The 14,994-nt window shown below is 38.3% G+C and overlaps 1 protein-coding gene across 1 annotated transcript in view; it reads right to left on the bottom strand.

The window, feature by feature from the left end:
- Window positions 1-14,994, bottom strand: part of LOC137056140 (growth arrest-specific protein 7) — a 98,121-nt gene that overhangs the window by 22,450 nt on the left and 60,677 nt on the right. Inside the window, exons 9-12 of the mRNA XM_067430125.1 lie at window positions 7,265-7,343; window positions 7,003-7,131; window positions 5,592-5,715; window positions 2,990-3,069 (exon numbers count right to left, since the gene is read on the bottom strand). Of these exons, the coding sequence (XP_067286226.1) occupies window positions 2,990-3,069; window positions 5,592-5,715; window positions 7,003-7,131; window positions 7,265-7,343 (412 nt within the window). The remainder of the gene's footprint in view (window positions 1-2,989; window positions 3,070-5,591; window positions 5,716-7,002; window positions 7,132-7,264; window positions 7,344-14,994) is intronic.

The following is a 14,994-nucleotide window of genomic DNA, read 5'->3' as shown; positions in this document are numbered from 1 at the left end:
GATAATGTGAACTGGTGTTCTGTGAGGGGTCTAACGTTAGTGATAATGTGAACTGGTGTTCTGTGATGGGTCTAACGTTAGTGATAATGTGAACTGGTGTTCTGTGAGGGGTCTAACGTTAGTGATAATGTGAACTGGTGTTCTGTGATGGGTCTAACGTTAGTGATAATGTGAACTGGTGTTCTGTGATGGGTCTAACGTTAGTGATAATGTGAACTGGTGTTCTGTGATGGGTCTAACGTTAGTGATAATGTGAACTGGTGTTCTGTGAGGGGTCTAACATTAGTGATAATGTGAACTGGTGTTCTGTGAGGGGTCTAACGTTAGTGATAATGTGAACTGGTGTTCTGTGATGGGTCTAACGTTAGTGATAATGTGAACTGGTGTTCTGTGATGGGTCTAACGTTAGTGATAATGTGAACTGGTGTTCTGTGAGGGGTCTAACGTTAGTGATAATGTGAACTGGTGTTCTGTGATGGGTCTAACATTAGTGATAATGTGAACTGGTGTTCTGTGATGGGTCTAACGTTAGTGATAATGTGAACTGGTGTTCTGTGATGGGTCTAACGTTAGTGATAATGTGAACTGGTGTTCTGTGATGGGTCTAACATTAGTGATAATGTGAACTGGTGTTCTGTGATGGGTCTAACGTTAGTGATAATGTGAACTGGTGTTCTGTGATGGGTCTAACATTAGTGATAATGTGAACTGGTGTTCTGTGATGGGTCTAACGTTAGTGATAATGTGAACTGGTGTTCTGTGATGGGTCTAACGTTAGTGATAATGTGAACTGGTGTTCTGTGAGGGGTCTAACGTTAGTGATAATGTGAACTGGTGTTCTGTGAGGGGTCTAACGTTAGTGATAATGTGAACTGGTGTTCTGTGAGGGGTCTAACGTTAGTGATAATGTGAACTGGTGTTCTGTGAGGGGTCTAACGTTAGTGATAATGTGAACTGGTGTTCTGTGATGGGTCTAACGTTAGTGATAATGTGAACTGGTGTTCTGTGATGGGTCTAACGTTAGTGATAATGTGAACTGGTGTTCTGTGAGGGGTCTAACGTTAGTGATAATGTGAACTGGTGTTCTGTGAGGGGTCTAACGTTAGTGATAATGTGAACTGGTGTTCTGTGATGGGTCTAACGTTAGTGATAATGTGAACTGGTGTTCTGTGATGGGTCTAACGTTAGTGATAATGTGAACTGGTGTTCTGTGATGGGTCTAACGTTAGTGATAATGTGAACTGGTGTTCTGTGATGGGTCTAACGTTAGTGATAATGTGAACTGGTGTTCTGTGATGGGTCTAACGTTAGTGATAATGTGAACTGGTGTTCTGTGATGGGGTCTAACGTTAGTGATAATGTGAACTGGTGTTCTGTGATGGGTCTAACGTTAGTGATAATGTGAACTGGTGTTCTGTGATGGGTCTAACGTTAGTGATAATGTGAACTGGTGTTCTGCGAGGGGTCTAACGTTAGTGATAATGTGAACTGGTGTTCTGTGAGGGGTCTAACGTTAGTGATAATGTGAACTGGTGTTCTGTGAGGGGTCTAACGTTAGTGATAATGTGAACTGGTGTTCTGTGATGGGTCTAACGTTAGTGATAATGTGAACTGGTGTTCTGCGAGGGGTCTAACGTTAGTGATAATGTGAACTGGTGTTCTGTGATGGGTCTAACGTTAGTGATAATGTGAACTGGTGTTCTGTGAGGGGTCTAACGTTAGTGATAATGTGAACTGGTGTTCTGTGAGGGGTCTAACGTTAGTGATAATGTGAACTGGTGTTCTGTGATGGGTCTAACGTTAGTGATAATGTGAACTGGTGTTCTGTGAGGGGTCTAACGTTAGTGATAATGTGAACTGGTGTTCTGTGATGGGTCTAACGTTAGTGATAATGTGAACTGGTGTTCTGTGAGGGGTCTAACGTTAGTGATAATGTGAACTGGTGTTCTGTGAGGGGTCTAACGTTAGTGATAATGTGAACTGGTGTTCTGTGAGGGGTCTAACGTTAGTGATAATGTGAACTGGTGTTCTGTGATGGGTCTAACGTTAGTGATAATGTGAACTGGTGTTCTGTGAGGGGTCTAACGTTAGTGATAATGTGAACTGGTGTTCTGTGATGGGTCTAACTTTAGTGATAATGTGAACTGGTGTTCTGTGATGGGTCTAACGTTAGTGATAATGTGAACTGGTGTTCTGTGAGGGGTCTAACGTTAGTGATAATGTGAACTGGTGTTCTGTGAGGGGTCTAACGTTAGTGATAATGTGAACTGGTGTTCTGTGATGGGCCTAACGTTAGTGATAATGTGAACTGGTGTTCTGTGATGGGCCTAACGTTAGTGATAATGTGAACTGGTGTTCTGTGATGGGTCTAACGTTAGTGATAATGTGAACTGGTGTTCTGTGAGGGGTCTAACGTTAGTGATAATGTGAACTGGTGTTCTGTGATGGGTTCTAACGTTAGTGATAATGTGAACTGGTGTTCTGCGAGGGGTCTAACGTTAGTGATAATGTGAACTGGTGTTCTGTGATGGGTCTAACGTTAGTGATAATGTGAACTGGTGTTCTGTGATGGGGTCTAACGTTAGTGATAATGTGAACTGGTGTTCTGTGAGGGGTCTAACGTTAGTGATAATGTGAACTGGTGTTCTGTGATGGGTCTAACGTTAGTGATAATGTGAACTGGTTTACCCTCCAGTGAAGCATCAGGTGCTCGTGTCAGAGAGACAGCCGTCTATACTTTTACCAGTCAGCATTTACATTAAAGGAACACGCCAACTTTTTGGGACTTTGGCTTATTAAGTGTATCCCTCAGAGATAGATATGTCCATATATACCATTCTCATCTCTGTGCATCCCATAACTCAGTTAGTAATGTGTCCAAACTTTTGGCCTGTGCTGTATATTTTTGTAAGAACAGAAGAAGTGTTTTTAGCTCAGAATAAACTAAAAGAGAGACACAGAGTGTAGATTTAAAGTGTGTTATTCTCACCAGGCTGCTGGTCACCATCTCCTCAAACCACTTAGACTGGGACTGATTGTAGAGGTCAACACAACGCATCAGCTCGTCTCCTGAGGTCACACATCACACAACATCAAGGTTATTATGACCCATATTTAGCATTTTTACAAAAAAACTGGCATTGGCTGATTGGCCAACGACCACATGATGGTTAAACCAGCAAATGCTCGGCCCTGATTGATGAGAGGATTACAGAATTATTGATGGAATATTGTAGTAAATGTTTTAAACGCATGCGGCTCATGAGTCAGAATAACTTCATCTCTTCTCTGAGGACGAGGGCGGAGCCACCTGTCACCCACAGGAGATCAGCCAATAGCAAACCACAGCCATCCAATCAGCTCCCCACAGACACAATCAAGCCCCGCCCACATTTGTTCTTGATTGAGAGGCGATTAACTCGACATACGGAAGAAAAGACCAGCGCCACTAATCCTTCATGAAGGTTTGCAAAAGAAAAAAACATACTATAAAGAAACTGGAGTAAAAAAATGCTCTTCTTACTCATTTTGTCTTGCTTCCAATCTAAATATCGACAAAAGCTTAAATCAAGATACATTTACTAGATCAGTAAAATAACAAGATATTTTTTCGTTTTCTAGGGGAAAATAACAAAATGAAGAGAGCTTTTGCTTAAAACAGGCAAAATGATCTGCCAATGGGGTGAGAATATAAGAGTCCGGTTTCTGTGCCAAACAGAAATACTAAGCAGGTGTTAATATTAATGTTTACATGGAAAAACAAACCCAAACATGAACATTTATATGTGTTTTATATGCTGATTTATTTTTGTTCTGCTTTCTAAAGTCAGTTATGTTCGGTTAGTTTTTTGGTTTTGATTGTTGGTTCTCTCGGTGTCAGACTCATTGGAATTGTATTGATATAAAATCTTTAAAAATAATAAATCAGACTGCCTGTTTCATGTGTAAGAGCACTAGAGTTATTGCTTCTCTTTAGCAGCATTCCCCCCGCCGGACACTAGATGTCACCAGACTCTAGCTTTCCTCTCGTGTCCAGACTTGAACGCTTGCTTTCTGAACTCTTGACTCGTTTTTAAAGAGTATCTGGAACTGCTCTTCCACAGAGAAAGGTTTTAAAAGCTGTTAACAGAAGCTGAAGGTGTGTTGGGATTGGTCTCCGGTGTTGGGTTGACACTTGAGTTATGTTATATTATTACTTTTTCAAGTAACTAGTAAAGTAACAAATTACTTTTCAAATTTACAACAAAATATCGAAGTTACTTTTGCACATTTATTTGACAGACAGCTCTCCTGTTCCCATGTCGACAGAAATCAAGAGAGTGTGTGTGTGTGTGTGTGTGTGTGTGTGTGTGTGTGTGTGTGTGTGTGTGTGTGTGTGTGTGTGTGTGTGTGTGTGTGTGTGTGTGTGTGTGTGTGTGTGTGTGAACAGTTTATTGTAGTTCTAGACTAATTTTGAGCATTTACTCATTCACTGCAAAAAAATTCTTCTTCCTCAGTATTTTTGTCTTGTTTCTAGTCTAAATATCTAAAAATTCTTACAACAATAAGTATTTACTAGACAAGCAAAAGTAATTGTCTTGTTTTGGGAAATGAAGAGAGTTTTTGCTTAAAATAAGATAAATAATCTGCCAATGGGGTGAGAAAAATAATCTTGTTTTCTGTTTGAATTAAGATTATTTTTCTCACCCCATTGGCAGATTATTTATCTTATTTTAAGCAAAAACTCTCTTCATTTTGAGTTATTTTTCCCCAAAACAAGACAATAATTTTAACTTGTCTAGTAAATGTTTCTTAATGTAAGAATTTTTAGATATTTAGACTAGAAACAAGACAAAAATACTGAGTAAGAAAAGGATTTTTTGCAGTGTTGCATAAAGATTCAGTATTCCTCAAAATGAATAAAATCAGTCAAATGCAAAATCAGACCTTGCAAACCTAAAATAATGAAATGTTAAAAAAACAAATATTTGTATGCATTTAATCTACCTTTACTGACCAATCTGCTGCTGACCTTTGATGATTCAGTTAAACCATGAGCAAAGATTACTAGATATTTGTTTTCATTGGTAAATCTGTTTTTCCCCTGCCCTATTCTTCCGTTATTCAGCAGAGCGGTGCCCTCTACTGTGAATCTGTGAATGTGTATTTTTACCTCAGCCTGAGGCTTATTCTTTCAATTTTGTAATGAAGAGGTCTTTACATTTGCACAAAAATAGTGTTATAAAAAAAACAAGCCTAGTGCACAAAACTAGGATAAGAGATTAGGGTGGATAACCAGGATATCGTGATCTTGGCTCAATTTATCCCCAATGCACAGTTATCTCTCGTATCGTTATTGTTCATGGTGTGAGTGTGCCTTCAGGGTCCCTCTACACGACAGCGGTGAACTACATTTTGCATACAGATGACAAGATCACCAAGATATCCCGGCTAAATCCCTTATCCTAGTTTTGTGCCCCGGGTGAAAAAATGTAACATAACGCAATACTTTTCTTAAAAAGTAACTAAGAAACTCAATTAGTTACTTTTTAAAGGAGTAATGCATTACTTTTCAGAGTAACTTTGGTCTCAGATGTGATGAAGCCACTGACCTGCCTGGGTGGATTTCCGGCGAGCTTTCTTGATATCTTCCTCGATCTTACTGCTGAGTTTGATCTCCAGCTGCTGAGTTTTCAACTCCAGATCCTTCTGCCGATCCGAGAGCGCTTTACGTGCCTTATGAAGCAGGAGAGAGGACATGAGCGTGGTGGGATTTATTCAGATGTTCAGAAACATGTTGACATCAGATGCTCTGGAATAAAGCCCTCCTGTCACTGGACACTGACGTGATGGTTAAGGGACTTCACAGATAAATCTTTTCCGATTCATTTCTGATGATAAACGGGCTAATGCTTCAATATCCTCCGAACAGACGGTTCAGAGCATCCGTGCTTTACATGATGCTGTTTCACTCGAAAATAATAACATGCACGCTCATGTCGGACACTGGAAAAACTGAATTTTTTTTGTTTTTTGTAGAACGATTTAAAGAGTTTTTCTGTTAAAAAGCATGGAAGTTTGTTTTCGCCACAGATTAAAAATGAAAGGAAATTCCTAGTTATAAACTTGGAATTACAAGTAAAGTATTCATGATTCGGATCGCGTGTCAAACTGCTGAAATCACGAGACATTGGCGATCCGAATCATGAATCGATTCACTGACTCATAACCGTTTGAATCTTTATTTGAGGATTGAACACAAACGCGGAAGAGAAGCCAATGCTGAATAAAGTCGTAGTTTTTGTTATTTTTGGACCCAAATGTATTTTGGATGCTTCAAGAGACTCTAATTAACCCACTGATGTCTCATATGGACTACTGTGATGATGTTTTTATTCCCTTTCTGGACATGGACAGTATAGTGTGCATACACTTGCATACGCTCTCGGACTAAATATAAAATATCTTAAACTCCGTCTGCTTGATCAGCTCGATAACGGTTTGATAATTAATCTGTTTAAAATCAAGCGGTGTAACTCAATTTAAAATAAAACCATATCAACCAATCATAGATTAGCGTTAAACTTTGCTTTACTGAATCCTTGTTGGGGGAACTCACCCGCTAGTGTTTTTCACATTAAGCGTTTTAAAAACGTCTCGTTGTTTTTAGTGATTGAAATGCTGCAGCAGGAGCTGAATATGATCATAAGTGCCCAAAATGTGCATCTTGTTCACATATTTTTGTTTTAAGATGGAAATTTGACAGGTTTGAAGAGTGAAGTGTGTGTAGATATGAAGAGTGAAGTGTGTGTAGATATGAAGAGTGAAGTGTGTGTAGATATGAAGAGTGAAGTGTGTGTAGATATGAAGAGTGAAGTGTGTGTAGATATGAAGAGTGAAGTGTGTGTAGATATGAAGAGTGAAGTGTGTGTAGATATGAAGAGTGAAGTGTGTGTAGATATGAAGAGTGAAGTGTGTGTAGATATGAAGAGTGAAGTGTGTGAAGATATGAAGTGTGTGTACCTTCTCCACTGCGGCGTATCGGCCGCACAGATGCTTCCTGAGGTCCGACATGTGATGGTCAAACTTCTTCATGTCCTTTTTGAAGTTTTCCCGAAACGTCAGCAGAGGTTTTTCCACCTCGCTCTGAAGCTGAAGAGATTTAAAACAGGAGCCGCATTAGAGACGGCCCTTACACTTATATTAGTGTGTGTGTGTGTGTGTGTGTGTGTGTGTGTGTGTGTGTGTGTGTGTGTGTGTGTCTGTGTAACATCTGCTCTCTTACCTTAGAGGAGAACTTGAGATGAACTTCTGCCTCGTCTGCCAGGCTTTTCTTCAGCTGAGCCCAAGCCTCACCAAGAGTACTGAGGAACACACACACAGATAATGATACACACATTCAAACACACGCACACACACACACTCGTGTCCCTGTGATATTAAAGCTGCATTGGTAGGGTTTATGCGCTGATTATTGTGTGATATATTGCATTAGTGTAACTCCTGATCGTGTCCTTCAGAGCCGGTGAAGCTGATCTGAGGGACTAAAGCTCATTCCAGAGATGTTTGGGATGTTTGGGCTGAGCCAGAGCAGCTTCAGCTGAAGACGCCGCTGGAATTTGACAACCAATCTCAACTTTAGCTGAGTCGAATCTGCAAGACTAAATATCAGATGTTTTCTGTCTCAGTGTTAGTAAGAGAAGATAATAATCTGATGATACGCTCCTCCTTCAGCCAAACCTGCACTAATGACAGAGGAGAGACATTTACTTCACCAATACATATCGTTTTCTGTATTTTACTTTTATATTTAATATTTATCTTTCTTTGTATTTAATATACCAGCCCCGCTAGAAGTGTTCTGGGAACGTTTCGGGCCATTACTATAGGACGGTCCCTCCACTATATCCCATCACGTTTGCAGGACCTAGAATGATATTTTTGGTCCCGTTTAGATCCTTCCATCACGTTTACTGAGTGTGTTCAGAACGTGTGTGTTAATCAAAACTGATCAGGGTCAGTAAAACAAAAGTTGCTTTTCAAAGATGGATCGATACCACTCTTATCCAACTTCATATCCAGAACATGTAACTACCGCACTTCAAAATGTGTGTGTGTGTCTGCTAATAGCCTTTCTGGCTGTGCTAATGTGGCTAAAGCTAACGTCGTCTCTGACCGTACTCACAGAGACCAGAGCTTGTTATTTTAGCCTATAAATGCTCAGCGGTACAATTCAGAAGCACACTTTAATGATGGATAGATGTACTATTATGATGGATAGATGCCCTATTATGATGGATGGATGCACTTTATGATGGATAGATGCACTTTATGATGGATAGATGTACTATTATGATGGATAGATGCCCTATTATGATGGATGGATGCACTTTATGATGGATAGATGCACTTTTATGATGATAGATGCACTTTTTGATGATAGATGCACTATTATGATGATAGATGCACTTTTATAATGGATAGATGCACTTTTTGATGATAGATGCACTATTATGATGGATAGATGCACTATTATGATGATAGATGCAGTTTTATGATGATAGATGCACTTTTATGATGATAGATGCACTATTATGATGATAGATGCACTTTTATGATGATAGATGCACTATTATGATGGATAGATGCACTATTATGATGATAGATGCACTATTATGATGATAGATGCACTTTTATGATGATAGATGCACTATTATGATGGATAGATGCACTATTATGATGATAGATGCACTTTTATGATGATAGATGCACTGTTATGATGATAGATGCACTTTTATGATGATAGATGCACTGTTATGATGATAGATGCACTATTATGATGATAGATGCACTATTATGATGATAGATGCACTTTTATGATGATAGATGCACTGTTATGATGATAGATGCACTTTTATGATGGATAGATGCACTATTATGATGATAGATGCACTTTTATGATGATAGATGCACTGTTATGATGATAGATGCACTATTATGATGATAGATGCACTATTATGATGGAAAGATGCACTATTATGATGATAGATGCACTTTTATGATGATAGATGCACTATTATGATGATAGATGCACTATTATGATGGAAAGATGCACTATTATGATGATAGATGCACTTTTATGATGATAGATGCACTTTATGATGATAGATGCACTATTAGATGATAGATGCACTATTATGATGATAGATGCACTATTATGATGGCTAGATGCACTATATGATGGATAGATGCACTATTATGATGATAGATGCACTATTATGATGGATAGATGCCACTATTATGATGATAGATGCACTATTATGATGGATAGATGCACTATTAGATGATAGATGCACTATTATGATGGATAATGCACTATTATGATGATACATGCACTATTATGATGGATAGATGCACTTTTATGATGGATAGATGCACTATTATGATGATAGATGCACTATTATGATGATAGATGCACTATTATGATGGATAGATGCACTTTTAATGATGATAGATGCACTATTATGATGGATAGATGCACTATTATGATGATAGATGCACTATTATGATGGATAGATGCACTATTATGATGATAGATGCACTATTATGATGGATAGATGCACTATTATGATGGATAGATGCACTTTTATGATGATAGATGCACTATTATGATGTATAGATGCACTATTATGATGGATACATGCACTATTATGGTGGATAGATGCACTATTATGATGGATATATGCACTATTATGATGATAGATGCACTATTATGATGGATAGATGCACTATTATGATGGATAGATGCACTTTTATGATGGATAGATGCACTATTATGATGATAGATGCACTATTATGGTGGCTAGATGCACTATTATGATGGATAGATGCACTTTTATAATAGATAGATGCACTTTTTGATGATATATGCACTATTATGATGGATAGATGCACTATTATGATGATAGATGCACTTTTATGATGATAGATGCACTTTTATGATGATAGACGCACTATTATGATGATAGATGCACTATTATGATGATAGATGCACCTATTATGATGATAGATGCACTTTTATGATGATTAGATGCACTATTACGATGGATAGATGCACTATTATGATGATAGATGCACTTTTATGATGATAGATGCACTATTATGATGATAGATGCACTATTATGATGATAGATGCACTTTTTATGATGATAGATACACTATTATGATGATAGATGCACTATTATGATGGATAGATGCACTATTATGATGATAGATGCACTATTATGATGATAGATGCACTATTATGATGGATAGATGCACTATTATGATGGATAGATGCACTATTATGATGATAGATGCACTATTATGATGGATAGATGCACTATTATGATGGATAGATGCACTATTATGATGGATAGATGCACTATTATGATGATACATGCACTATTATGATGGATAGATGCACTTTTATGATGGATAAGATGCACTATTATGATGATAGATGCACTATTATGATGATAGATGCACTATTATGATGGATAGATGCACTATTATGATGATAGATTGCACTATTATGATGGATAGATGCACTATTATGATGGATAGATGCACTATTATGATGATACATGCACTATTATGATGGATAGATGCACTTTTATGATGGATAGATGCACTATTATGATGATAGATGCACTATTATGATGATAGATGCACTTTTATGATGGATAGATGCACTATTATGATGATACATGCACTATTATGATGGATAGATGCACTTTTATGATGGATAGATGCACTATTATGATGATAGATGCACTATTATGATGATAGATGCACTTTTATGATGGATAGATGCACTATTATGATGATAGATGCACTATTATGATGATAGATGCACTATTATGATGGATAGATGCACTTTTATGATGATAGATGCACTATTATGATGGATAGATGCACTATTATGATGATAGATGCACTATTATGATGGATAGATGCACTATTATGATGATAGATGCACTATTATGATGGATAGATGCACTATTATGATGATAGATGCACTATTATGATGATAGATGCACTATTATGATGTATAGATGCACTATTATGATGGATAGATGCACTATTATGGTGGATAGATGCACTATTATGATGGATATATGCACTATTATGATGATAGATGCACTATTATGATGGATAGATGCACTATTATGATGGATAGATGCACTTTTATGATGGATAGATGCACTATTATGATGATAGATGCACTATTATGGTGGATAGATGCACTATTATGATGGATAGATGCACTATTATGATGATAGATGCACTATTATGATGGATAGATGCACTATTATGATGGATAGATGCACTATTATGATGATAGATGCACTATTATGATGGATAGATGCACTATTATGATGATAGATGCACTTTTATGATGGATAGATGCACTATTATGATGATAGATGCACTATTATGATGGATAGATGCACTTTTCTGATGATAGATGCACTATTATGATGGATAGATGCACTATTATGATGAACAGATGCACTATTATGATGCTAGATGCACTATTTTGATGGATAGATGCACTATTATGATGGATAGATGCACTATTATGATGATAGATGCACTATTATGATGATAGATGCACTATTATGATGATAGATGCACTATTATGATGGATAGATGCACTTTTATGATGGATAGATGCACTATTATGATGATAGATGCACTATTATGATGGATATATGCACTATTATGAAGGATAGATGCACTTTTATGATGGATAGATGCACTATTATGATGATAGATGCACTATTATGATGGATAGATGCACTTTTCTGATGATAGATGCACTATTATGATGGATAGATGCACTATTATGATGAACAGATTCACTATTATGATGATAGATGCACTATTATGATGATAGATGCACTATTATGATGGATAGATGCACTATTATGATGATAGATGCACTATTATGATGGATAGATGCACTATTATGATGGATAGATGCACTTTTATGATGGATAGATGCACTATTATGATGATGGATGCACTATTATGGTGGATAGATGCACTATTATGATGGATAGATGCACTATTATGATGATAGATGCACTATTATGATGGATAGATGCACTATTATGATGGATAGATGCACTTTTATGATGGATAGATGCACTATTATGATGATAGATGCACTATTATGATGGATAGATGCACTTTTCTGATGATAGATGCACTATTATGATGGATAGATGCACTATTATGATGGACAGATGCAACTTTTTATGATGGATAGATGCACTTTTATGATGATAGATGCACTTTTATGATGGATAGATGCACTTTTATGATGATAGATGCACTTTTATGATGGACAGATGCACTTTTATGATGATAGATGTAACACTGATAGATGTAACACTTTGTAACACTGTGCAGATAGATGCACAGTGTTACAAAGGATAGATAGATGATGGATAGATGCACTATTATGATGGATAGATGCACTATTATGATGGACAGATGCACTTTTATGATGATAGATGCACTTTTATGATGATAGATGCACTATTATAATGGAGAGATGCACTTTTATGATGATAGATGCACTTTTATGATGATAGATGCACTTTTATGATGGATGGATACACTTTATGATGGATGGATGCACTTTTATTATGGATGGATGGATGGATAGAGTTGGTATTAATCCATCGTTTTACTGACCCTCATTAGTAAATCAGCCCAGTGTACACTGATTCACACACATGTTCTGAACACACTCAGTAAACGTGGTGGACCAAAAAATACCATTCTAGGTTGGTCCCCTAAAGGTCCTGCAAACGTTTGGGTGAGTGTAGAGACTGAGCACTGAACAGGGACTCCAAATGAAACGTCCCCATCGGACTAACAGGAAACTGCATGAGAACGCCTTGAATGTCCCAAATCTCTCCTTTGTAGCGTTTCTGTGACCCTGGAATAAACCAAATGACCAGCAGTGGACCATGTGGGAACGTTCTGGTAATGTCCCAAATATCCTCTTTGTAACCATAGAATGATCTAAAACCAGTTAAAATTGAATCTCAATACATAATCTGCTCATAACTCCATTAAAGCAGTGTAATATTCCTCCAGTGTAGATCATCAGTTCTCTATGTGAATATACAGTAAAGTGTGATTTATTCCTGAGTTTATCATCATTACTCCAGTCTTCAGAGTCACATGATCCTTCACTAATCATTCTCACATGAGGATCTGATCATCAACACACATTTAGGATTATTATCAGTGTTGAAGACAGTTGTGCATTTTATTTCTCTGTTCCCAAAACAGTTGTAGATACAGCATTATATATATATAATGCTGTATCTACAACTGTTTTCTCTCTCTCTCTCTCTCTCTCTCTCTCTCTCTCTCTCTCTCTCTCTCTCTCTCTCTCTCTCTCTCTCTCTCTCTCTCTCTCTCTCTCTCTCTCTCTCTCTCTCTCTCTCTCTCTCTCTCTCTCTCTCTCTCTGTATATATATATATATATATATATATATATATATATATATATATATATATATATATATATATATATATATATATATATATAGACAGCAAAATGATCAGTAATATGTTTAAAAATGCCTCTCCCTATTATAACAGCGTACGCACTTATTGCACATGATTATATCCCAGTCATGCAAAGCCAAAAATGCAAAGCCAAAAGGTCACGACCAGCAATCCGGCAACAATGCTTTCTGCATGGCAGCCACACAAGCGGTAAATTCAGGAATAAACAAGAGGTTGTGAGCGCAGACGTAGGAGCCGGCCAAAAAAACAATGGCCATTACAAGCGACAACACAACAGGGTTTGAGAGGCAGAAGAATGGCTGGATTGTGGCGAGGGTGGGCGGCTCTCGGTGACACACTCGGCATTGTGTGTCAAACAATCAGCCTACTCTATCTGACAAAATCACTCACTCTGGGGCTGATCGCTTGACACCGAACCCTGATTTACACTGATGTGAGAGGATGCACGTAATGTAATAATCCACCCAAAATAATCATAATTTACACTCCTTGTGTCGTTTCAACTCTTTATTCTGTGGAACTATATTGCCAGGAGTATTGGGCCGCTCCTCTAAATCCCTGAGTTCAGGTGTTCAGTCCGTGTATAACTCCAGCTCTCGGCCTGCAGACGCTTCTACACACATTAGTGAAAGAATGGGTCGCTCTCAGGAGCTCAGTGAACTCAAGCGTGGGGCCGTGATAGGCTGACACCTGTGCAATAAGGCCATTCCTGACATTTCCTGACAATTAGTGGGATTATAACAAAGTGGAAGCCATTGGGAACAACAGCAACTCAGCCACGAAGTGTTAAATCCCAGAGCGGGGTCAGCGCATGCTGAGGGTCACAGTGCTCAGAAGTCTCCAACTTTCTGCAGAGTCAACAGCTCCAGACCTCCAGACTTCTGTGTCCTTCAGATGAGCTCAAGAACAGCGGAGAGAGCTTCATGGAATGGGTTTCCATGGCCGAGCAGCTCATCCAAGCCTTACATCACCAAGAGCAATGCAAAGCGTGGGATGCAGTGGAGTAAAGCAGCCGCCACTGGACTCTAGAGCAGTGAGACGTGTTCTCTGAGCGACCAATCACGCTTCAGTCTGACAATCCCATGGACGAGTCTGGGTTTGGCCGTCGCCAGGAGAACGGGACTCGCCTGACTGCAGTGTGCTAAGTGTAAAGTTTGGTGGAGGGGGCATTATGGGGTGGGGTTGTTTTTCAGGCTTGGCCCCTTAGTTCCAGTGAAAGGAACTCTTAATGCTTCACCAAGACATTTTGGACAATTTCATGCTCCTGACTTTGTGGGATCAGTTTGTGGACGGCCCCTTCCTGTCCCAGCATGACTGCGCTCCAGTGCACAAAGCATCGCTCCATAAAGACATGGATGAGCTGAAGCTGTTAGAGCTGCAAATATTGGCCGACTCCATATTAAACCCTACGGATTAACA

Source organism: Pseudorasbora parva, chromosome 21 (assembly GCF_024679245.1).
Source record: "Pseudorasbora parva isolate DD20220531a chromosome 21, ASM2467924v1, whole genome shotgun sequence".
Lineage (NCBI taxonomy): Eukaryota > Metazoa > Chordata > Actinopteri > Cypriniformes > Gobionidae > Pseudorasbora > Pseudorasbora parva.
Note: the sequence above shows the minus strand (reverse complement) of the source record. Positions and strands in the feature narration are given on the sequence as shown.